Genomic DNA, 26,768 nt, shown 5'->3' with positions numbered 1-26,768 from the left:
CTGCTAAACATAATCTCTCCTTCTCTGAACTCCCATAACTTGTCTACATATTTCAATAACAGACTCAATCATACAAACACAGTAATACAATACACAATAATACTCCACAAAGCCACTGTTCCAAATCAGAGAAGCAACTTAGCAATTGCATTCAGAATGGGAAGCAAAGGCCAGTGTTATTTCTAGGATATCTATCACAGGGCTCCATTTAGACAGGCAAAGCTAATAACTTAATGTAAGTGTGTCTACAATACCAATATAAAAACTGGAGGCAAAGGTAAGACTCTTTAATTAAGGTCCAAAAATAATGATATCTCAATAGTCGAGGAGACTAGGTCTGAAGATAATGTCTTCACTCTTATTAACTCTCATAGTCCCTGAGGCCATATTAACTTCTCTGAACAGTCCATGGAGAAGTGTACCTGGGATGATGGCGGGGTGGAGGCAGGGGGCTCGCTGACCTGGATGTGCTGCACTTGGATGGCGTGCTGGGCATAGGCCTGAGGGTCGTGGAGCTGGCCGACGTCCACAGTGGACTGCTGGGACTGGTGGGGGGAAGTGGCCTGGAGGGAGGGAAAACAGGCCCAGAAACCAAATACACATTGAATGAGGTTAAGGGAAATTCTTCCAGAGGAAAAGTTCAGTTAAAAACAATATCCTAACAGAAATAGAAGGCACTTCAGATTCAATACTGTATTCCTAGGCAGCCCACACTGCAGCCAAGAGGAAAGAAAAAGATAGTTTGAAGAATTATGCTTCTTTAGCATTTAATAGTCTGCTTGTAGAAGGAAGAGGAAGAGGAAGAGGAGGAAGGAAAAGAAGAAGAATTATGCTTCTAAAACATAAGCTGCTAATGCTATTAAATTCTGGAAAAGGAGACAGAGGGAATACAGTTCCTGACGATACACTGAATGAGAAGTTGGCAGGAATCAAAAATTTCAATTAAATTTAATTACCTACCCTTTATCAGTTACAAGAAATGGAAGAGAATTTGCTTTTAGTTTGTCACTATTAACCCACCAGAAGGGCAGTTTCTAACCTTTTATGTATCACAGATATCTTTGAAAATCTAGCTAAAGTGCAGGCCCTTTGTCCAGAGCAACTTCAGGGCCTCATAGATTCCTCCAAAAACCTAAAGTTAAGCACCCTCCCCTAAAAAAAAAAAAAAAAAAAAAGAGAGAGAGAGATAAAAGTCAGTAAGTGGCAACTTCCAATTTCCTGCTCCTGTGTTAGTTTTAAATTTTCAGAGACCAAATGATTCAAACAAGTTTGTTCCTTTCTGCCTTGAGTATAATTAAATGAAACATCAGTTCTGGGAGGACGCCCTTATTTAGCTTCTTAATCAGTAAGAATGAGTTATTCATTACCTGGTAGAAGGAACACAGCTATACCTCTACACTAAAAAGGTACTGACTGATATTCAGGATTGAATCAAAAGTATTCTTTACAACCTCTCACTGATATAAGTAATTCAATGCCCAGGTAGGGATTTATCAAACTGACTCATTACCAGGTAGCAAACCTAGGTGCTAAAGGATAAGGATTCAGAATAGGCTCAGAAAGAGGCACCTTGAGTACTGTCCTGCAACAGCACAGGCTGACTGTATACACTGCAGCCTAAAATCTCCCATCTCTCTCTCTTTTTTTTTTTTTTTTTAGAGACAGGGTTTCACTCTGTCATCTGGGCTAGAACACAGTGGTGTAATCACAGCTCACTAAGGCCTCAAACTCTTGGCTCAAGTGATCCTCCTGCCTCAGCCTCCTGAGTAGCTAGAAGTACAGGCATGCATAACTATATGCCAAGCTAATTTTTTTTTACTGTTTGTAGAGACAGGTTCTCACTATGTAGCCCAGGCTGGTCTTGAACTCCTGGCCTCAAATGATCCTTCTGCCTCGGCCTCCCAAAGTGCTGGGATTACAGGTGTGAGCCACCGCACCCAGCCTAGACAGAAATCTCTTATGCTGCTAAACCCAGAGGCCTCATCAGCCTGGGGAGGGGTAGGGTGGAGATGCAGTTTACAAATGTCCAAGACTCAGAACATCCATGCAGAAGTACGTTCTGTAGAGCCTAGCTCCAGCTTTAGCTCTGAGAATAGGGTACTTTTGATTCCAGCTACCATAATGGCTAATGGCAACATAGCCTTCATAGAGATAAAGAAAAATAAATGTCATGCAGTACCGGGGCCACCTGCACCACTTGAAGCTGTATGTGCTGAGGCTGCTGGAGACTAGACGCAGACTGCGACACGGGGATATACTGAATTCTCTGGTAGTCCCCTTGTGGCGTTCGGTAATCTGTCGTTAAGGTCTGGGACAGTTCTGTCATTGCTTGGGTAAGCAGGTCTGTCGTCACCACAGTCTCTCCGGTGGCACTGTCTGTGGTTAAAACTGCTGGGGCAGCACTGATGACAGCTGTTGTCAACGGTGTATGTATGGTGTTGGGGAGCTGGGCATACTCTGGATGCTTCTTTCGAATGTGTTGGACCATCTTGGTCTGAAAAATTAAGGCAAAAACAAAAAATAATAACTAGAATTGGTTATTTTCAAATTTTCTCATATGCAAACCCTCCAAAGTTTCCTAAAGTTTTTTATCCTGAGCCTTTAAACAAAAATCAGAGCAACACTGATTCTATGGCTGCACTAAAATGGCACAAAGCTACAAAAGGGAAGAAAAGAGGGCTGGAGGGAAGCACAAACTCCCCTGACCCTACAGCATCAGGAAAGGTCCAGGCACCTCACAGCATCCTCCGCCCTCACCAATACCTGCAGCAATCAAGCACAATCCCCCCAGCAAAAATGACCCCTTCTTCGAAACTATCATTTGAGCTCTGATGTAGTGCTTCTGTAAGCCTGAGCTCATAAACCATGAGCGTAGAATATTCAAACATGAGAATATTCAAACATGAATATTCAAATATTCCCTCAGCAGGCCACGGGAAAAGGAACGCAGCCGACCACTCAGGCTATTCGATGGCACTAATTCTGGGGGAGGCCCACAGTATTCTCTTCCCTTTCTTTGCTATGGTCCCTGTTTACGAGGACTAGGATACCATCTCTTTTAGTCCCCCTTAATTCAGAAGGAGCCACCCAGGAGTCTAGTTGAGAAGCGATCTTCCTTCAAGTGATTCCTTACATAGCAGTTTTGACCTCAGATTCGGTCAGAAATCCGCCCCTTACCTTGCTGCTATACTGCTTGGAGCAGTGGGGGCAGCAGACGGGCGGGGTGGCGATGGTGCCCGTCAGCTGGGTGTGGGTGCTCAGCATGGGGTCTGGCTCTCCAGGACCGGCGGGACGGAGTTTCCGAATGCTTGGTGGAAGCTCAGCTCCCGGATGGTTCTTCAGAATATGGGCTTTACGCTTGCTGGCACTTTTATAAACCTGCAAATTCACATGTTTGCCACGAAAGCAATATACAGTTCCACTTTCTTGCTTAAAGCAAACTATCTAACAGTTCCATCAGAAGAAAATGAGAAAAAATATTTATGTAGTCCAAAATAAAATGTAACAAAAGATTATTAAAGGATAGGATATACTATAAATTATAATAAAATAACATAATGTAGATATGCTAGGCATCTTCCTTAAATTTATATATCTTAGACAGTCACTGTAACAAAATACCCTTCACCCTAAAGTTTAAAAGGCAGATACTCAGACATAGAAAGAGAATTGTTTTTAAGCCAATTTGTCCTTCAGCCCATGAAAGCCCTCACATGTGTATGTAGCTGAGGACTAAGAGCCAAAGGATCTTCCAAATGGCGACTTTAATAGCAACTATTGCCTCCAGTGGGGAATCTATGTTTAAAAAATGTTTCTTAACTTTTAAGCTGACATAGCTGCATTATATAAGCAAACAACATTACAATGAAACAAACGTATATTCTTTTTCTGTCTTTTTTGCAACTGCACAAAAATAAAGAATGGAATAGTACAAGTAGAGTACTCCATCCCAAAACTTTTTCACAACTCATCTCGATCTTCTGGAAACTCAAAGTCTACCATACATTTAACAAGTAATATGATAAACACTCTCATTTTAGAGCTTAGGAATTTGAAATCCATTCATATACCAAGCACTTGGTAACAAGTCTTTTCTTGTGGAACAAAAATCACAAAGAGAAGGGACAATAAGAAAAACAAAGTCAACTAATTCTTAAGAAAAAAAGACTGACTTAGAATGAGGCTGCATTTCTAGTCCTTTCTTATCTGAATGGGAAACTACTGAGAGACAGGCAACCATTTGCTAAGAGTAACTGCAACATTCTAGTATATATTTATAAATGCAGACAAATTTCCTGTAAGGAGGGCTTCCACAGTGGCATACCAACATACACATTTTCCTTTTACCTTGTCACAATACTGACAAAAGTAATCACGGTTGGGTTTTATGATGGGTAGAGTTAACTCTGGCACCTCTTCTATCTTCATGTCCGGATGTCTCTTTGATAAGTGATTTACCTAAAGTAAAAACAAAAAACAAATGAGAAAAAGAGGCCCTATTATAAACAGAAGCTAACAAATACCTCTGATAATGACTGCTAGAAGCTGGAATTCTCTGAAGCAGCGCCCCAAAACAGTGACGCATTTGGCCAGGACCAGCATCACCAGACCTATCGCCAAAGCATTCAGTCACTGGGAACAGGAGTTAACAGTAATTCAGTAAAGAGTTAAAGGTGAATTGGGTCACCATGAACCCCATCGACGGTCTTTGGCTGAAAGAACAGCTGTTGGAAAAAGGAAAATTATACTAGCACGAATTTCTTTGGTGGATTCTTCTGATGCAAACCTGTCTTCCATTATTTAATGCCTGAGCCATACTAAGTACATTTAATGAGATACAAACTAAGGTTCTAAATTTTAAATATTGCTCTATGACTTTTCAGCTCCTAGCAAAAATATATTCTGCAACTGTAATAAGGTCAAAGTGAGTTGAGAGCAGAGAACTGGCTGTCCCATCTGATGTTAGGGCTCACCTGGGTCCACACACCCTGCTTTGATGGAAACCTTCCTTCTATTATGTTCACTATCTGGAAAAGGGGGGCATTAAAGGGGAACAGTGTGGGAGAAGGCAAAGACCCCACCACAAAATATATTCAGGAACACAAAAGAGAAGAGGGAAATAAAATAAGACAGAGCAAAGAGGTGGAGAAGCATAAAGAAAAATAAAACTAGTAATGAAAGTGGTAGAAAAAGATCTCTTCCAAGAAGTTACCGGAGAGTGGCAAGGGAGGACTAGGGGAGAGTGGAAAGAAGAGAAGTCCAAATTGGGGATTGTGTGCCTCTGTTTCTTCCCTTAGTCATTGACAAAACCTGTTGCCAAGTATAACTTAGTACAGAATACAATACAAAAGTCATTGTCTACAGAAATTAGGTGGCTTTGGAAGACTGAGGAGTCTGCAGCCGCTCGGCACTGACCAGCATGCCGCGTCGCCGGAAGCCCATCATGCACAGGCGGCATTTGAACGTGAAGCTGTCGTAGTCTGTGGACGTGATGCGAGGCTTGAACGTCTTAGAGCGGCTGATGCGGTCGGCTTTCTTGGCCTCCCTCTCGGGATTGTGCATTCTTTGCATGTGTTCCCGTAGTTTGTCTTTTCGCTATTTGGAGAGAATTTTTGAAAAGGGGGTAGGCATGGGGGTAGAAAATTTTTAATTGAAGTAATTAAAAAATCAATACAAATTAGCAGTTAACCACAAACTACCAAGAGGGGTTTGAGTTATTGGAGCACCGGGACATACAAGGGCATGTGAAAGTGACAGGGAGTTACTCTGGTCACAGCAAGAAGTGCATTCCAACGAGCCTTGGTTTGAGACGACTGTTAAATATTAAGAGATACATACTGACTTTTGAGAAGAAAGGCTTTGTATTTATGTAGAGGTGTTCAAGGGTACATGGAATAAATTTAATATCAAACTACAAGACAAATTGATAATGAAAGACAGGTAATATTAGATTTAAAAAGCCATATGTCTACTCGATTCCTACACGTTTCTACAACCATAATGACAGTCTTCTAAATCCCAAACGAAGTTAAGTAAGAATCTCTCATCTTATGGATTTAGAATCTCTCACCTTGTGGATTTAGAAGTTCAAGTAAACAATAACACTGTCCACTGTGGATGGAGCATGGGGGCCTAGGGCCCAGCTCCTAGTTTAATGATCTAGTGATATTATATATGTTGATGTGACATTTTCCATGGACAGAAAATTAGGCAGAGCCCAACCTGAATAAAAACAAATTCAAAAAGTGTCAACTCCCTAATCCAATGAGGCTCTCTACTCTGGGACATATGATTAAACTGTGATTAGTCATGTAAAGATTGTGAAGCTTTCTACAAGCCCAGTTTTTCCCACCTTTTGGTACAGGGACTTTTTTTTAACCTCTTCATTTTTCAGCACAATTTATTCAACAAATATTCCTTCAGTGCCTACCAAGTATCATGCTAAATGCCAAGTTCCAATGCTAGGCACTCCTCACCTACCTGCCTCTTCTGCTACAATGGACATGACCGAACTGCTCTTTCTTCCTATCCACATCCACCCTCATTCCCGGAAAGGCCAGGATGAGATATCCAGAGTTTCTTAGTCTACAGTAAAATCTGGATTAAGAACACTGCCCTAAATAACACTATTTCTCTTTAGTGCAGATACAATGATAATGTTCTGTTGCATTTCCACCTTTTCCTAAGCATCAGCATTCACTAATTTCACCCATTTATTCCCTTTAAACTGACCAATTTACCTTAACTGAACCCTTACATAAATCCCAAAGCCTAATGCTAATACCACACCGTGCCACACATGCAGTGACAGCCAAGTTTATTGGATGCCAAATCTCTACAAGGCCTTCCTATCCTAATACTCTCAAAACCAAACTCATTATCTCTCCACTCTCCCTCCTCCTGCCTCGGTTGAGCTCCTCAGTATCGGCAGTGTTCCCAAACATCTAGCCTCTCAAGCCACAAATCTCTATTCCTCACTGTCCGCCCTTCACCCGTTCATGAAGACACAAGGTCCTGTCAGTCCTCCCTCGCACATCAGTCTTGAACATGGGTCCTCTTCTTCACGCTCACTGCCTCTGCTTGCATTTAGGGCCACTTTAAAACACCCATGGCTCACTTCACCGTAAGTCTGATTACTCGGCATAACATGCTGGTTTAACCTACTTTCCCGGCTTCCTCTTTCCACTGCCTTCTGCCCACACCCTCCACCCACTCACCTCACCATCCGTGAACATGGCAGCACCTCTGTCCCTGCTGCTCCCTCTGCTCGGAATGCCTTTATCCCTCCCTCATTCCTCATCTCTCCCTTTCTCTAGCTGGCAAACTCTTCCCCACACTTGCGTGAATTCAAAGGTGTCGCCTTATATATGAAGTCTCCCCTACACACCAAATCAGAGCTCATCACTCTCACAGCACTTTATTCTTTTCTCTATTACAGTGTCAATAATCATTTCTTAATGTACATGTCTAATTTCCCCATCAAAGTGTGAGCTCCTTAAAGTCAGAAGGTCCTGCCTTTAGTGCCGCCCTCATGGGGCTCAGTTAGCAGGGTAGGCAACTGCAATACCTAAGTGCTATGACAGGGTCACCAGAGGCCCTGTGGGAATTTATAGGAGAAGCACTTAATCCAGGGATCAAGAAATGGCCCCATGTGAGGTGACATCAGCCAGGTGAAATGATATGAGAGTTTGAAAGATTATTTCAAGCCAGGGGTAGGAAGGAGGGAGAGCAACTGCAATGCAAAGAGAAAAAAGAAGGAGAAAGATTTTTAAAAATATTCCTGGGTGTTAAAATGATATCTGGCACAAAATGAAAAATCAAAAAATGTTGACTGGATAGGACAGATAGCCAAACAGCATTACAAGACAGGAATCCTTTTTGACATAAATCTCTAAAAAAAAAAAAAAAAATTTAGGCCAGGGGTGGTGGCTCACGCTTATAATCCTAGCACTTTAGGAGGCCAGGGTGGGAGGATTGCTCTACGTCAGGAGTTCGAGACCAGCCTGGGCAACAGGGTGACCCCGTATTTCTACAAAAAAATAGAAAAATTAGCCATGCATGGTGGTGCGAGCCTGTAGCCCCAGCTGCTCAAGGGGCTGAGGCAGGAGGATCACTCCAGTCTAGGGGTTTGAGGTTGCAGTGAGTTATGATGATGCCTGCACTCTAGCTGAGGCAACAGAGTGAGACCCTGTTTCAAAAAAACAGGGGAAAAAAAAAACAAATTTAAAAACAGAAAAAAACCCAGATCCATTTATATTTTTCACATTGGAGTTCTCTACAGAGTTCTAAATGTGTTACTATATACAGAAAATCATTGAGATTATATTCTATAAAACACTTACTATAAAACTTAAGCTTTGAAAATTCTATTTCTCATATTTTAGTTCTTTGTATTCTATACAAATACACCCTGAATTTTCCCTTCCTGAATCCACTTCTGATTCTTTTCCAGTTTCTAAGACAGTATGACCTACAACCATATTCAGTAGAGTGTCTCTCAGTGACACTTTTGCAGACTCGTCCGATATCCCAATGAAGAATATTTCACTATTTTCACATTTATTTATTTCTTTAACTGTTAACTCTGAGTCTCCTGCAAAGTTTTGCTTGGCTGCTTCTAAATTCCAGGCAGGTTACTGACACTTATTATTTTTTATTTTAATCTTTGAAGTCATTAACATTCTCCAAAGTAGCCTAAGCCTTCTGACTTCCCACCTCTATTAGAACAATTACTTGTTCTAGTACTTAATAGGTACTCAGTAAAAAAAATCTCTTGATTTGGATGGTAAGTAAATGTATTGGTCTCTTAGGATTTTCAATAGCAATTTAGTTCTACTAGTCATTATATATTTGGATTCTTTTAGGAGATGCATTACTACTCTGAGGATTTTAATTGAGAAATAAAGCTAGGTAATTTTACACCTAAATCCAACAGGGGCCCAAAGAGCATCTCAAGTCCAGTTTTTCAGAGGTGGGTGATAAACTGATGAAATGAACAGGCACTTACCCTTAGCTTGCCATAATTCCAGTGACCGTGAGAACCACCTCAGGCTGAGCATTGGTGTCATACCTTAAATTGTTTCCCGCAGGTGGAGCACAGGAAGTCTTTGCGGTCCGAATGCCGGAGCATGTGGAGTCGCAGTTTGTCGGGGCGGCAGAAGGCCTTGTCACACTCTGTGCACTGGTAGATCTTTTCTGAGTGGAAGCTGCGCACGTGTTTTTTCACCTAGCAGTAAAATCCACAGGAAAACTCATCAGGGGACTCCGGGCACCAGAGGAAATGGCCAAAGACAGCTTATCAAACACTAGGGGGAGCCCAATGCATTACCATGGGTTTTCATCAACCTACCCCGAGGAATCAAATCAGATGTGATAATTGGCCTCTATAACACAAACTGTCCCTATCACAAAGAAACAAAACAAGCAGCCAGAACGCCTAAGAAATCCTAACCTCCCAGATGAGTTGAAGAGTGGAAGAAAGAGTGCTTTCTTAGTCAAAGCCCTGATCACATGAAGCTCTTTTTTTTTTAAAGATCAAATGCAAGAATTCCATCTGAAATTATTTCATAAATTAAAAAAAAAGAGTTCCTTTGGGTTTAAATGAATCTTGATAAAAATGGTGTATAGAAATACAAAAAATAATTCTTTCTCATTTTTCTCTGTCTTTAACACATTAACTGCCATGTGAGTTGTATTTAACTCATGCTAGTTTTGAGCCCGGGGCCTCATGAAGCATATGTAACTCAAGTCTCTGTACCTTGAGCCTTGTGAACTATTTTTCAAGTTGTATATAACTCATGTGCAGAAAACAAAAAATAACAAATTTTTCATTAAATTAGAAAGGATTGTTTTGTTTTCAAAGTTTTTATTCTATTTTCGTAACAAAACACCATGGCCCCAAGGAAAAAATTTTTTTTCTAGTGTGGCAATGTATAAAATTATGTATAAAATCATGTATTATGTATAAAATCAATTTAGCGCCTTTTAGTAATTGATTCTTTACATCTTCCTATAAAATCAGGTTCTGAAGAATTAAAAACATGAATTAGATGATACAGAAACCATTACCCATTTATGAGTGATACAATGTTGGCGTCATTTCTCCTTAATTGGGACTTATTCTCCTTACTTTTAGATAACTTAAATAAAGGAATATTGCTTCTGAACTGTCTTAGCCATATATATCCAGTGAAGAAGAGCTGTGGGTGGAAGCTAAGCAGTGAGTCATATCAAACTATTCCTGGCCAGGCGTGGAAGCTCACACCTGTAATCTCAGCACTTTGGGCAGCTGAGACAGGAGGATCACTTGAGGCCAGGAGATGGAGATCAGCCTGGGCAACAGAGCAAGACTCTCTAAGAAGAAGAAAAAAAAAAAAAACCTATTCCTATAAGACAGCTTGCTTCATTATTTTTAGAGTTTCTATGGCCATTAAGTTCTGCCTTAAAGTAACCCTTCTAATTGTGTAAAATGAGAAAATTTCCAAGACCTCAATACTAGCAGAACAACGATTAAGTCCTAGTCTCCTTTTACTTTGGTAATTTTTTAAAAAAAGAGTACTTTTACAAGATATTTAATTATTCACTGACTAGCACAGAAAAATATTATCACTTGAAGTCCAAATGAAATCATGAATATTCTGAAATTTATTTTCACCCATTTGCTCCAACAAAGAATAAACTACAAGGAGATAGTCGGTGCTTGATATAAAAGTACATTATAAACCAACTCTTTCTTCTATTTCCTGCCAAACTCCATGGCCTCAGTAAAGCAAGACATGAAACCACAGTGGTAAGGAGGGGATACTTCCAGCCCAGGAAATGGGAGTATGTCTTCTACAGACTCTCTATATTTTATGAGTAATGGATATTGACAAGGATTAAGAAAGACTTTTTAAAAATTACAACAGATCTGGGTGTTTATTACTCTAATATAAAAATTTTTATATTATATGGCATTAAATATTTAAATGCCACTGTCTGATCTGGACAATTAAGGGTTATAAATATCTTTTGCTTATCAAAGTAGTTTGAAGAAATATTGTTCTCAATTGTAAAGTTGTTTCAAAGAAAGGATGAAAATGCAGGTGCTAGGCAGTCTCAGTTTTCCAAAAATCGAAGTTTCTTTTACCATAAGAAGGAAGCAGACAGGAATCTCAGTGGTATACACTCACCTGGATAAAATCTGGGAACCGTTTCTTACAAGTTGGGCAGGTGAAGTAGCCATCATTTATATGAATGGCCACATGATCTTTCAACAAATCAAGGCGGTCAAAGGATTCTGGGCAAAAAATGCAAGAGTAAGTCTTCTGGTCGGAATGGAGCTTCATATGGCTCTCCAAAGACGCGCTGCTGATGAAGCCCTTGTTACACAGATCACAGGTCAATGGGCAGTTCCCCTCCCGCCCATGGAAGCGCAAGTGTTGGTCCAGTTTGTCCTTTTCACGGAAGGCCTTCCCACACTGCAAACATTTAAAAGGCCGGAAGGACTTCCGAATAAACAGATGCTGAAGAGCTGCATTCTGAAAGACATACACAGACGTGATTATTTAGTGAGGAAATTAAGAGCGCAAGTGGATCGTACTCTTATAGAGAAAGAGAGGATGATCTCTGCAATCACAGACTTCCCAGAGACGTTAAACTCTAGGACACACACAGTTGAAAGAAGATTTTTCTGGTGAAGACACTGAAAATGAAGCCATCCCCAAAGCTCATCTTGAAAAAACAAACCTATTTTGTGTTTTATGTCTATGAATGTGTGTTTTCTTTTGAAAGGTTTTAAGTAACATTCAAGAAAGTGTGCCCAATAGAAGACGTGTACAATAAAACAAACCCCAGAGTGGAATAGGATAAAAATTAAAGATTTGGAAGAAAATATGTGGGGTAAGTCACACATGCATGAATGAGCTTGGAGCGAGTCAGCCAAATGTTACTTGTTCAAGTCCTTGAGAAAAAGAATTTGAAGCTTGATTAAAATGCTTAGCAAAAAAATGTAATAAAAAGAACAGAAGGGTAGTCCTTGCCAGGGGCAAGGTGAAGGAGGAAAGGGATAAGGGGTTTCTTTTGGGGATGATGAAATGTTCTGGAATTAGATAGTGTTGATGGCTGCACAGATTTGGGACTATTCTAAAAACCATTTTAAAACGGTGAATTTCATGCTATGTGAATTATAAATCTCAATTTAGGAGAAAGAACTGAAAGGGAAATAAAAGATTCAGATTTATATGAATGAGTTTGTTCACGAAACATGAGACATGAGCATATATCATAAGTGGAAAATAAGCATTGTCATGACTTCCTGCTTAGAAAATGCAGAGGACAAGGTCTTAGCGCAGCTAGTTAGTTCTACTGGTTAGAATGTCATGCTAACAAAGTTAAGCATATTGCTTTGTTCCCTGCCTAGTCCAGGCAATTTTGCTTTTTGTTTCCAGGCACAGATTACACTTCTAATGCTGATTAGCCATCTTGTAAATTCATGCAATTGTTATGGGGAATCCAAGTGAGAGAATATGGATACTCAGTGCAAATCCATCACTACTGCTGGAAAAACAACTCATGCTCTGCTGAGAGCAGATCAACGAGATCACCTTTCACACAGAGAATACAAAGTCAGTATTTTAGTTATGCTATAATGAAGACTCATTCATAAGTTCCTCAAAACACTGAAAGAAAGCTCTAGGGACCTATGAGGGGGAAAATCCCTCAAAACATGTATCTGTGAATAGGTGTGCCTATGTATTAATAGCTATAAGGGGGCAGTAAAAAGGATTTAACGGAGATCTTAATGCATTATTTGTGCAATGAAAAAAGTATAGTGAACAACACTTAAACTCAATTCCAAATTACTGATAAGCAGCAACTTCTAAACTAAATTTAATGTGAAATAATCATTTGGGAGAAAAGCAAAATAATTAGTTTTTATTTAGTGAAATTTCTGAACACAGTTACTATACAATGGAAAATGTCTCTCAGGGCTTGTCTAACAGTGCTAGGAGTGAGATTTTTAGATGCTACCTACTCATCTATCTTGAGTAGATAAACAGCAATTCTGTTGTCTTCCCAGGTTGACTGGGCTGCTTCAGGGGGTACGTAATATTTTATTCTCTTTTGTATCTAGATCCCTTAATAAACTGCTTAGCTCATAAGAAGCGTTCAATAATTGTTTGAGAATTAATGAAATATATTTCATACGAAATTCAAGACATATTATCTCAGGATCTTTTCTACAGCATCTGCTGAGATCTTTAAGAATAGATCTGTTTTCAACTCAGCCACAGAGCTTGCTTTCACCTCCTCACACTGCTTAGCAGTCACCTCATCTTTTTAGTCTATCTGGACAGGTACTTACTTTACATAAAAGCTGTTACTATTTTGTCTACTTTCAAAATTTTATAGAAATATTGCAGATAAATAGATGCTTTTCTGGGGTTTAGCGGTGCAAGATTCAGAGCACTTTTGCCATGTATGAATTATGTCTTTTATCCAAGTTCCGCAAAGTATCCAAGGATAGACACAACACACAGGAATTGATTTTGGCCCTGCTGAGGACTCCATTTCTCCTCGGGTGCCAAATCCAGAACTTGGTTTTGTTTTGGTCCACTTTGCTAATCAGTCTTCTGTCATTTCTGATTAGCATGAGTCCCTTCAGAAACTTGATTTAAACTGAGCAGCCACCTGGCTCCACTTTCCTAGTTCTGTTGACAAACCTTATCATCTTTTCAATTTCCATGGAGCCCTGAACGTTGTCTAAGTACCTAAGAACTACATTGTCTTTCTCTGATCTAATGATACTAATGTGATCTTCATATTACAGGGTAGTAAAAGCACTGAAGCTGTTCCCACCCCTTGACCTACTTGCAGGCCATTTCTACCCTAAGGTAGCTTCTGTAGCTCAGAGCCACAGCTAGTACACATTTCTAGAAGAAATCATGAAAAAAAGTGAAGGGATCACATAGATCCATTATAGGTCTTCCAGTCAACCACACCATACATTAGCTACTCTAGGGATACCAAAATAGTATCGCTGCTAAATTCTGTGATTTGGGATTCAATTCATGGTGCAATAAATTCTGATATGACAGATTCTTTGAAGACAAAGACTATAAAATGTTTCTAAAGTTTGGTATTAATAGCAAAAGGAAGCCATATTATTGATCAATTTTCATACTATTTTGATCCTGACACTAAAAAGAAATCAAACAATCATGTTTGTTGGTTGGTTTGGGGTTATTCTTAATAACTTTTCTTTGGTCAATTTTCTGCCCAGCTTTCTTTTTTTTTTTTTCTTTTTTGAGACAGCGTCTCACTCTGTTGCCCGGGCTAGAGTGCCATGGCATCAGCCTCGCTCACAGCAACCTCAAACTCCTGGGCTCAAGCAATCCTCCTACCTCAGCCTTCTGAGTAGCTGGGACTACAGGCATGCACCACCATGCCCGGCTAATTTTTTCTGTATATATTTTTAGTTGTCTATATAATTTCTTTCTATTTTTAGTAGAGAAGGGGTCTCGCTCTTGCTCAGGCTGGTCTTGAACTCCTGACCTCGAGTGATCCACCCGCCTCGGCCTCCCAGAGTGCTAGGATTACAGGCGTGAGCCACCGCGCCCGGCCTCTGCCCAGCTTTCAAAGCCTTTGGTGGGCTAGCTCTGCCCAACACACCTCACTCCTCACTATCCTTTCACAGGAAGCCCATCCTAGAGCCAAGTTAGTATCCCATAAGCATACCAAGCACATCCCTATGTCTGGGCCTCTGATCCTATGGCTACCGTTCTCTGGAACAGTCTACCTTCCTCCTGTCTCTCTTTCAGTGTTAGTCTCACCTCATCTATGAATTATCCTGACTCCTCCATCTTTCTTTGGCCTTTCACTCTTCCAACTTCCTATAGCAATTATAAGCTATCTTTTTACATTTAACGCTTAACTATAAACTACCTTAGTGTTGACTCCTTATGTAGACTGTAAGCTCCTAGAGGACAGAGCTCAAGTGAAAATTCTATTGTGTACCTAGCACAGTGTGAATATACAATTAGAATTCAATACCACTGCATAAGTCATTCAAATGGTTTTAGTGCTGGAAGGGACCTTGGAGATCACTTAGTCCTACCCTTCATTTTGTATATGAGCAATCAGCAGCCCACAATTTACTCATTGATCTATTTGCAAATAAATTATCATTACTCATTAATTTGCATTTATTGTAGCAACCAAATTGTAGTTTCCACCAGGATTTAGTAAGTACAGGTTGCAAAGAACAGCAGGTCAGGCAAACACTTAAGTGACATTCTGTTACGTGAAACACAGGAAACAAACCTACCTGCAGCTCCAACTGAGCAGGCAGCATTAGAGGAGAGAAAAATAGTTACATTACCAATTGGATTGGAAGACTTCCCTTCAGTTGGTCATTACCAATCTGGATAGAAAAGATGAAAAAATACATAGCCCTACTTTTTAGAATGTGTGAAAGGAAAAAACAAAATAGCTCAAATAAGACTGACTTCCAAAAGCCACATACATACACGCAGCTTTGGCTTTGACATAAGGAACCTTGTACCGAAACCAGTAACCCAAGTAGTTCAAGAATACAAATACAATTATAGCTAGACTATGCTTGTACCCCCACAACTTCGCTATACATGTGGGCTTCAGTTTTTTCCTTCAAATCTGCAAGCATTTCTCTGGACTTAGTAAAAAATCAGAATGGCCAAAACAAAAAAGACAGTAATTGGGCAAGAGAAGGAAGTACAGACTGGGAAATAAAGTAGAATGATAGATGGGAAGATATTAATTCATAGCTTTTTTTCCTTTCTAGCCTGTATGTCTATAGGTTTACATATCCTTTTGAAATTATATATATTGAGTCAAAAGTTGTATTTGTTTCAGTTATAAGGCCCTCATAAAGGCTGTTTAGCCTCAGAGTTTGAAGAGTCCTTCAAAGCTATCATACAGCTATAAATGTTTAAATGTATTTTTACATGAAGGTATGGACTAGACTATTTTTCAAGGTCCCTTCTAGCCTATAGGCAAATAAGACATCCAAAAGAAACATAAGCTAAAATGATCATGCATATAGAAATCATATCATCCGAGAAGTTACACAAAAAGTCTTTCATCTGCATGTAAAGTACCAATAAAAGTATTTATGTGCTCAGCTGCCACAAACACAGGGTTAAGTCATTGTTTTTTTTGTCAGCACAAACACTTATCCCACAGATTCCACACACTAACTCAGACTCAAATGCTGTTTGTGAAATAATAAGAGAAAACACATCTAAATGGGAAGTCACCGAAGCCCTGCAGCCACAGGGTCTGAAGCCAAGACCTAGGTCACACGAGTGAGACATTAACTGGTCTCCAAACCTCGAGCTTTAGCTCAAGTTGTCCCAAGTGTGTGGATTACACCTCCCGTACCAACTTGGACACAGGTCCCTTTGCATTGATGGGTGATGGCATTCGCCAGTCTCCCCTTGGAAACTGTACATAAGCAAATTTAGTTACCCAAAATTAATTTGAGAGCTATGATTAGGCACAGATTAGTCTGTTTAAAATATAATTATTACAATTACATATATTCATTTCTTCATTTCCAACCCATGAACTTAGGGATGCAGACAGCTATCCTACTTTAATGATACTTAGTACAGGAGCTGCCAAAATCCAGGCTTCTGTGTTATTACCAAATCGATAGAATCTAGGACCAGCCACGCCAGCCTGCCACAGGACACAGACATTTATACTTTCTTCCAAAAATAAGGGGACCGAGCACGTGATAGGCCAAATGCAAGATTTCGAAGTGGGTGGTGAACAGGTTGGACACAGCACCGCAACGCTGGCTGGCGGGAGGAAGACCCGCAGGCAGCGCGAAAGGGGCAGGCTCTCCCCACCTACCCGGATGCGCTTGGCTCTGCGCATGTCATCCGCCGTCAGCGTGCTCGGGGCGGGCCCCACGCTCTCTTCGTGCTGGGGCTGCAGGTGCAGGGTGTGAGTTTCTGGTTCATGCTCCAGGGAAGACTGGGTTTCCTGTGGCAGCGGAGGGATTGGGATAGCGGTCTGTTCCGGTTGATCCAACCCGTTCAGAGTAGCTGGTTCAGCCTCATCAAACTGCTCCTTTGTGGGAAAATGTAGTAAGTCCTGCAATTTGCAATAACCTGGGATTATTATCCTACCTAGACAGAGATCAGTGCTGGAAGGAGACTGTCAGCTCAGATTTAGAATTGCTGCTTATTTCTGAATGACTAGATTCATAATGCTCAGAAAAAATATCCTCCCCCTCTGGGAAAGTTAATTAGGTAACTATGCACAGAATGCAAAAACTATGAGATATTCCAGACCACTTAGCCAGGAAAAGACGGTGATATGACTTTTCTGGAATATTAGTAACTTTAACTGTTTAAACAAATTAAACAGAGTCCACCCCGAGTACCTCTGGTCAATTTCAAATCTTTAGGGCAGCAAGTTGGGTTTTTGTTGGAAGTAACACTTGAAAATACATTCTTTTTTGCTGTCCTCCCATCACACTTTAACAGGCAGCAAAACTCTGATAGGAAAGGACCATAAACATGTGGAAGGCCTTTGTTTTGAAGTCTAGGAAGGGACCTGGTGAGTCCTCCGTGGCCTCTAAGAGGGCTCTGTCCCGTCCACTGTACCTGTGTCCCATCGTCACTCTTTTCCCCATTTTCACTGGTTATTTCCAGGCGGATAAATTTCGGAGGCCGCCCTGGCCGGCGACCTGGGCCGAAGCGCCTCTTGCCGCGTCCTCGTCCTCTGCCTCTTGTTCTGGGAACGAGACCGGGTTACGAATCACCACGGTTACATAACACCCACAGCAAACAGTGCCCTGAAGGATCCTGACTGTTCCCGGATTGTGATCTCCTCTCACTTTGTTACTTCCCTGAGCCTCTTCTCTAATGGAAAAGATTGTTTTGCTAATATACACCTTCTGAATGTCTACTCTTTGCCTTCTCCACAGCTGAAAGATGTCTTAAATTATTCTGAATACATAAAAATTCAAAGCACTGACAACATTTTGTTTCTGAAATGATGTGAGAAATGCAGACAGGACAGAACATGCTACCTCTTGGAGTGTGTTCCCAGGAGATGTCATCTGAGACAAGATTCCACGTTTTCTCTCTTCCTCTGGCCTCACCTCATATTCCTTCCAAGAAATGTCGCTAAATTCAAAGAACTTTCTTGTTTTACTATAAGCTTCCAAAAGGTCAGAACAAATTTCTAATTTAGCTGTTCTATAACATACCTTGTAAACACCAATTAAATTTTATCCCCTTTAATGGACTTCTAACATACAAAAATTCCTTAGTAAAAGAGACCCAGAAAGTATGTCACGAAAACTTCTTTTAGAAGATGTGCATGGGGGAAGTAGTGTATAATATTAATCAGATCATGCTTTATTCTTCCACTCATCTATTCAACAATTTAACAAATATTATATATTATTGCCAGGAACTTTTAAAAGAATCTCTCTGATGACAAATTCTGACCCTAGGCAAATGTGGAGAATGGTGTGATGAGCCCACTGTACCCACAACCCAATTACAATATCGATAAACTCACAGCCAATATTATTCCATCGATATCCCCACCTCTTCCCCACACACACACCCATTAGACAATTTTGAAGGAAATCCCGATATTATTTCATCTGTAAATATTTCAGTATGTATCTCTAAATCATAAGGACTCTCTATATATGACCATAATACCATTCTCATGCCTAAAAAACACCTGATAGTTGCTGAGTATTCTAGCTTGTCAAAGTTCAAATTTTCCTAATTGTCTAAACTTTCTTTTAACAGCTGTCTATCTGACGTTTTATCTACTATGTATCATGCACTGTGCTAGGCTCTAAAGACATCAAGTTATATGAGACAGATTTTACCCTTAGAGGTTTAGTAGAGGCAGCAAGCGATAAAGCAAAAACCACAATGTAATATAAAAAGTGCTATAATAGAGCCATGAACAGAGTTTTAGGAATACCCAGGAGTGACTTAAATTTCACTGAGTCCACCCCACCCCATCCCACGACATTTACTCCTGTGGTCATATCCAGATCCTATCACCTGCGTAATCTCTCATGGCCCTCATTCCATGCACAGCCCCCTCTGACACTATCCTGGCTCCCCAGCTCGCTTCCTCTCGTATTCAGATCAACAACCCTTCAACGTCACTAGAATCTCCAGTCCAATCCTTCTGTCACTTATGTGCAGTCCTACATCCCCTTGATGCTTTCTCTCCTCTTCTTGCATGGTATAAACTCCAAGGTCATCCACTGTGATCACTCCCTTGTACACGCTCTCAATTCCCATCCCCACTGCGGCTCCGTTATTCTCACTGTGTGCTGCATGCACTTGGCAAAGCCATGACTCTGTGGAGTCCAATTCCCAGCCTGCTCTGCACCAGTACTCCTGCAGCTGAATGAAGCTGGAGGACAACACCCAGCCATGCTAGTGGTCTCACTCTCTTTCCATGACCATGAACCTCAAATGGGCACTAATGTTGCAGGCAAGTATGGTACTTCCCTAGAACATTCACTTTCCCACTTATCTAGCTGCCATCCCACACTGTCTCCTCTCTTTCCAAACCCTATAAAAGTCGGCAATCCTGTATCTGTCCCATTGGTACTACCCTATTGCAAACAACCCTCATGGCTCACCTGACCTGTTGCAATAACTTTTAACTGGACTCCCTGTCTTCAGTTTTACTTCTAAACTAACCTGGTATTATTTTTATCCAGAGTAATCTTTTAGAATAAAATCCAAATTTCTTACCATTACCCCTAAGGCCCTACCTGATCTGGCCCCTGTCTACCCCATCCTTTACGATTCTCCCCTCATCTATCTTTTTTATACAGTGGAATTAAATGTATGATTTAGTTTGATAAAGGAATCATACTGCTGAAAAAAATCTGAAAATCAGAGATGCAGATTATTTTAAAGATACATACTATCTCAGAAAGCCCTATTTCAAAATCTCTAGTTAAAGGAGATTTAACTAAGGTGAAAGGATCTCCCATTGCTTGGTATGGGTTATGCTGGAAAAGGGATAGACGGTAAGTGAAATGCAGGAAAGAAAAGAAGTGACAGGTAAGACATGTCCCTCAGCAGCCCATCCAGTTACCTGTTTACACACATACTGATGCACACAAACACACGTGGAAACACTCATTAGTTTATGGGAAATTAATACAGAAATGATTCTGAACCTTTATAAACTACGTCTGTGAACCCTTCCCCTCATCTATACCTGCTAAACACATCCAGTTTCTCATCATGAGAATTAAGATGCTGTTGCAACTGCTCCGAGCTTATAAATCGGCGGTTACATTCATAGCAGGGCCAATTCTTCTCTTGCTCTCGAAGAACTAGTCACAGGAGAGAAATCATAAAGGCTGATGATCAATAGACACCAATAAAACTCAGAGCCCTGCTATTCCCACCACTCTCATCTCACTGGAACCTAATAGTTCACAATTAGACAGTATCTGCTATTTGCATTACTGCTTTGTCATAAAAATCAAAGGTTAAAATTTCACAAAGAGTTGGTTTTTAGGATCTTATTTTCTGATACATTTATGCAAGACATCAAAGGAACAAATGCCTTCATACCACTCTCTCCCACCCCTAAATACACACACACACCCCTCACCACACTGGAAAGACAGAAAACACTACAAAGGAAATCTATATTCAGATAACCTAGTGATTCAGACCCGAGTTTCATAATCTGAGGGTATATTTTACCACAAATGACTTGAAAGTCAATGTCCAGTATAATTACTTTAGCAAAATGTTCATAAGTATCTAATAAATCTGAATATATGCATACACCATGATCCAACAACCCAATAGAAATGTGCACACGTGTTCACTAAAACATGTGTAAGAATGGGTATAGTGACACTCTTCAAAATAGCCAAAAACTGGAAACAATCTTGTTGTATGGCTTTTGTCCCTGGATGCCAGGAGGTTGTATCTAAATCACTGGAATTTCCCAAGAATTATGAGTGTCTTTTTACTCATGGTGGGCCCTTCACCATACTCAAGTTTATTCTAATGAGATGACTCAGGGTAAGGCAGGCTTTGCCAAAAAGCCCAACCATGTGATTAAAAGGCTGGGGCTCTGAGGCAGGCCACATCAGCCTCACCTCCCAGGAGGGCAGGGGAAGAGGAGCAGGAGCTGGTGGTTGAGTTCAATCCCCTGGTCAATGATTCAATCAGTCATGCCTATATAATGATGCCTCAATAAAAACTCTAGACACCAAAGCTTAGGTGAGCTTCCATGGTTGGTAATCATACATCAATGTGTCAAGATGGTGACAACTCCTGAGGACATGGAAGCTTCTTGGGACCATCCCAGACCTCACCACATACATCTCTTCACTGGGCTGCTACTGATGTTATCCTTTATAAAAAACTGTAATTGTTAAGTATAGCACTTTTCTGATTTTTGTGAGTCATTCTAGTGAATAATTGAACCCGAGGGGCTACTGGGAACCCCCTAAATTGCAGCTAGCTGGTCAGAAGTGTATGTGGCTTGGGAACCGCAGGGTTTGCAGCTGGTGTCTGAAGGGAGTGAAGCCTGCAGAAGACTGTGAAATTTAACCTGTGAAATTTGACCAAACCCTGGGGAGTTAGTGTCAGAATTGTACTGCATAACAAAATGTACAGTAAAATGGAGAAATGACTTTTTATACATTAATACAATAGAATATCAATAATGAGAATGAACAAATCACACTTATACACAAATATGTGAATGAATCTCACAAATATCATGTTGAGAAAAAGATGCCCAGACACAAAAAATGTACATATCATATAATTCTGTTTATGTACAATTCTGTTACAAGTACATCTTGTGTGTGGTATTGGAAGTCAGAAGAGTAATTACACTGGGAGTAAGAATTAGAAAGCAAAAGGAACTTCTGGGGTACTAGTTATGTTCTGTCTTGATCTGAGTACAGTTTACAAAGGTGTGTTCACTTTGTGAAAATCCATCAAGCTGTATACTTATGATTTCTGTACCTTTCTATATGCAGATTATACTGCAGTAACATTTACATTAAAAACAATGTCAATGCCTGCCTTGCTCTGTCCTCAGAGATGATTAAATCTAGATAGGAATCATCCTCTGATCTAGGTTCTAATTTGGTATTTGGGGGTTTTCATTATATTAAATACTATTTTCCAGCATCCATGAACGAAGTGTTAATGTGTTATTGTAATTTGATCCTAGAATTAGATGGAGATGTATAGCTCTAAAAAACTTACTGGAATATCTTCTGAAATATATTGAGATACAAAATTTAGAGGTTCCATCAAGATGTAATATACACAATTTAGAATTCATATAGAAAATATAAAAGCCCAACCACCTTTCCTTTCTTCCTCAGAAATGTCATGAATTTTCTGGTTCACGAACTCAGCATAGGATGCAGCATACCACACCTGCAAGAACCAAGTATATCATCAAGAACGAAGGAACATTACCAGATGTTCTTTGCATGCTTAAATTCTTTCTCCTGCTTACATGAAACAATTCAGGCTTTTCCACAGCCCATTAAAAAAAAAAAATCATGCTGTGAGTCTTCCCCTGCTATACCCTCCCAGCAGATCATCAGTCAGGAAGTTCGTTTGCCGAGACGCACTGCATGTTTTCTTTTTCCTCTTTAGAAAACTGTTTTTGCTATTTTAATAACTTCACAAGAATTACATCACAAATTCTCTTCATCTACATAAACGGCCTCATCTGATGTTTTAATCTACATTTAAACACAGGTTTTTACACAGTTGTAATCATTAGTGGCTGCCACCAAAGAGCTCTTACTGGGATCACCAATGACTATTTCAAACGCTACCACGCTCTCCTGAGTCTTTTCCTCCCTCCCAACCCACGGGCTGTTTCTGCTCACTCTCCTTATCTAGTTCTCTTCCTCTCCCTAACTTCTAAATATTAGTGTTCCTCAAAAGCTTAGTCCAAGTCCAAGGACCTCTTATTTTACCCTCAGGTGATCACATCCATTTCCAAACAACTCTATGCTAATTATTCCCAAATTAAGATTTCCATTCCAGACCTTCCTTCTCTGTTCTAAGTGATTTCAACTGGATATTTTGGATGTCTCACAAACAGCTCAAACTTAACATGTCCAGAATGGAATTCTCGATGCCTCCCAACTCACACACCCACCCCTGTCTATCTTCCTCATCTCAGTAAATACCTTCCACCTAAAAGGTGTCTTTGTTTCTACCATCCTTTAGCAAGGACTGCTGCTTCCTCGGATGTTCATCTCTGCTCCTGCTGCCCAGATGCATGCCAGCACCATCACTTGCCTAGACTACCACCTGGTCTTCTAACTAGCCTCTCCTGCTCCCTTTTCTTGCAATCTACACAGGAGCCAGAGTGCTCTCCTTAAATCCCAATTACCCTGATTTGATCATTATACATCATATATAGGTATCAAAATATCACATGTACCCCAAAAATGTGTACAACTAACATATACCAGTAAAAATACACACAATCAGATCTTGTCGTGCAGGCAATGGCTTCCCATTTCATGATAAACCTGAAATGCTCCATGATGGTCTCCAAAGGGCTCCATGCCTCCCTGACCTCAGTCCTTGCCATGCTCCATTACCCACCATTCAGCCAAGGGTCCACTTCCAAGTGCTCAAACATGCTGGTGCTTTCCTACCCCATGCCTTCACCCCTGCTGTTTCACCCCCAGGAACACTGGGCTCCTCCACCCACCACCATCCCAGCCCTCTGCTGCATTGGCCCTTCTTGTTCCACAGTGCTTGGCAGCAAGGCTTCCCCTAACCATCACATCTAAACCCTAAACCGGTCCCTTTCCTGTCACCTGCTCTTTCTGTACCCTCTGTTTCCTTCATGGCACTTATCCCTCTGTGATATTATTTGTTTATATCTTTCTGTCCATTTCCCCTCTAGAATACAAGTTCCCTGAACATAGAGAGCCAGTCTGTCTTTTCCTAGTGTCTGAAACATAGCAGGAGTTCAATAGATCAATCACTAAATGAACTGATCATATATAATTTTATGGAACATTATTTTAAATATATGGAAATATTTATAGAGACTTCATTTTTTAACAGTGGAATAATATTCTATAGAGTCTGTATTCCATAATTTACTTAACTATGTCAGTGTTTGGACTTTTAAAAGGCAGTTTATTATTTTACTGTTACAAATTCTACTCTAATCAATCAATTCCAGGATTTTTTTGGGGGGGTGGATATTTTTAACATTTCAGAAATCAGAATGTGTCTCAGACTCTATGACATCCTACAATCACTGCCATGATGTAGCTCTCACTACTTGCTCATTGGTCCTGCACAAACCTGACCAAGTTCTTTGTACCAGTCTCACCTCATTCAGTTATGAGCCCCCTGGGACTCCGTGAGTTGATAACACTTGCCAAGTAAGGCAAATGAAGGCCAAAACAAATTGCCATTTCTCTCAGAATAAACAAAAGGAATTTCAAAGCAAAGCAAGGCTGGTGTGTGGCCTGCAGGGCCTCTCATTAAGGCGAATTGTCAGAAACTTCCCACTGACTTGATCAAAAACCACTTAACTACCAAGGATACGATTCAATTGAGGAAAAAGACACAGATGAATTCAGTCAAATGGGAAAGCACAGAATCAGAACTTGCAGAAAGGCCATCAGTGGCTTGGGGAAACACCCGAGAAGCAACAGTGGGGCACTGATTTTAAAACTATTGCAGCAGCATCAACACTCTTGAAGGCACAGAAGATGACAGCATACAGAAAGGCACAAACATCCTTGCGGAGGTAAAACCGCGATTTGGGAGGGAAAAGAAGAAAAAAGAGACTGCACACAAAGCAGTTTATAACTCAACCAATTTATTTTGCCTAAGTGTGCCCTTTTTATGTATGTGCACGTGTGACGTAATTTTTAAATTATGTCCAAATAAGTCTAAAATAGCTCCTTCAATAAATATAAAGTAACAATTTTGTTGATTTTTTTTTAAATGCTATAATTTAATTTAACTGGCAACATTTCCTTTCTTAAGGGTGCATAAAACAATAGTTGCATCTTAAAATCATTGATGTCTTAGAGTTAGTGAAATATGGTATTACCAAATTCTAATGTATCTAGTTCTATCTTTGTTTATAACTATTTACTCAGAGTAACTTTCAAGGATTTGGTTTACTCGGCCAAGAACATTTTCACTATATATCTCCAGAAATATTTTACAAAATAATGCAATTCTGTAATTATTATCTCTATTTTTTAAAGCCCTCACATTCATTTTACTGTATCCATTGTTGTTAATTTAACAAAAATAGCAGCTCATAGTTATTTTGAGAGATTTTTAAATTATTAACGTTACAAAAAATTTTTTAACTTTTTTTTACTATTTGTTTCCTTCTCCAGATAAAGTCTATTCCTGGCATTTGTTTATTTCTCCATCTGGGTGCAGTGAGGTTGGAAGTGCGCAACTCTCTGTTTTCATATTTAAATCTTTTAATGTGTATTACAAATATTTCCCCTATTCTCTTGTTTCAGTTGTTCATGATGCTAAACTATTATATTCCTTTTTTTTTTTTCAAGACAGAGTCTCGCTCTGTTGCCCGGGCTAGAGTGAGTGCCGTGGCATCAGCCTAGCTCACAGCAACCTCAAACTCCTGGGCTCAAGCGATCCTACTGCCTCAGCCTCCCGAGTAGCTGGCACTACAGGCATGCGCCACCATGCCCGGCTAATTTTTTCTATATATATTTTAGTTGGCCAGATAATTTCTTTCTATTTTTAGTAGAGACGGGGTCTCGCTCTTGCTCAGGCTGGTCTCGAACTCCTGACCTTGAGCGATCCACCCACCTCGGCCTCCCAGAGTGCTAGGATTACAGGCGTGAGCCACCACGCCCGGCCTATATTCTTATTTAATTGTTTCTGTCCATCTTTACCTCTACAGTTCTCTCTATTGGTTTAAAGGAGAAAATATCCCCTCCACAGTTAAGAAGTATTCGCTGCAGTTTTTTTCTTATCAAGAATTTATTGGGGCCGGGCGCGGTGGCTCACGCCTGTAATCCTAGCACTCTGGGAGGCCGAGGCGGGTGGATCGCTCAAGGTCAGGAGTTCGAGACCAGCCTGAGCAAGAGTGAGACCCCCGTCTCTACTAAAAATAGAAAGAAATTATCTGGCCAACTAAAATATATATAGAAAAAAAATTAGCCGGGCATGGTGGCACATGCCTATAGTCCCAGCTACTTGGGAGGCTGAGGCAGTAGGATCACTTAAGCCCAGGAATTTGAGGTTGCTGTGAGCTAGGCTGACGCCACGGCACTCACTCTAGCCTGGGCAACAAAGCGACACTCTGTCTCAAAAAAAAAAAACAAAAAAGAAAAAAAAAGAATTTATTGGGATAAATGGTGTGAGATATGAATCTCCTTTTACATGTTTTCTTCTGGGCTTATGGGTTATCTAGTTGACTGAGGGTTTCAAACACAGAGGTTTTCTGTAGCTTTTTAACAAAATCTAGGATTTTGTTTTCCTTCTAATGAGGTATCAATTTCTAACTTTTTCCACATTGAGGCACCATGCAATTCAGTGTTCACCTACTGATATAATCATTTCTCACCTATTTTTCATGTATACCAGGAAGCTAAAGAGTATTTTGACCCCCTCTTATGGCCATGTTCCTAATATAAACTTTAAAAGGAATTTTCACTTATAATCATAGCAGAAATTTTATTATGTCATCAAGAGTTAATATTTAGACAA

General features: G+C 40.2%; 1 protein-coding gene across 2 annotated transcripts in view; it reads right to left on the bottom strand.

Moving 5' to 3' along the window:
* PRDM10 (PR/SET domain 10) overlaps nucleotides 1-26,768 on the bottom strand; it is a 79,314-nt gene that overhangs the window by 14,033 nt on the left and 38,513 nt on the right. Inside the window, exons 8-19 of one of the 2 annotated variants that reach the window (XM_069468696.1) lie at nucleotides 22,382-22,454; nucleotides 20,251-20,368; nucleotides 17,637-17,766; nucleotides 16,879-17,121; nucleotides 15,308-15,319; nucleotides 11,172-11,519; nucleotides 9,071-9,226; nucleotides 5,416-5,595; nucleotides 4,348-4,458; nucleotides 3,178-3,378; nucleotides 2,180-2,494; nucleotides 423-563 (exon numbers count right to left, since the gene is read on the bottom strand). In XM_069468696.1, coding sequence (XP_069324797.1) covers nucleotides 423-563; nucleotides 2,180-2,494; nucleotides 3,178-3,378; nucleotides 4,348-4,458; nucleotides 5,416-5,595; nucleotides 9,071-9,226; nucleotides 11,172-11,519; nucleotides 15,308-15,319; nucleotides 16,879-17,121; nucleotides 17,637-17,766; nucleotides 20,251-20,368; nucleotides 22,382-22,454 — 2,028 coding nt within the window. The remainder of the gene's footprint in view (nucleotides 1-422; nucleotides 564-2,179; nucleotides 2,495-3,177; nucleotides 3,379-4,347; nucleotides 4,459-5,415; nucleotides 5,596-9,070; nucleotides 9,227-11,171; nucleotides 11,520-15,307; nucleotides 15,320-16,878; nucleotides 17,122-17,636; nucleotides 17,767-20,250; nucleotides 20,369-22,381; nucleotides 22,455-26,768) is intronic. The other variant, XM_069468697.1, reaches the window with a different exon arrangement.

Source organism: Eulemur rufifrons, chromosome 6 (assembly GCF_041146395.1).
Source record: "Eulemur rufifrons isolate Redbay chromosome 6, OSU_ERuf_1, whole genome shotgun sequence".
NCBI lineage: Eukaryota > Metazoa > Chordata > Mammalia > Primates > Lemuridae > Eulemur > Eulemur rufifrons.
Note: the sequence above shows the minus strand (reverse complement) of the source record. Positions and strands in the feature narration are given on the sequence as shown.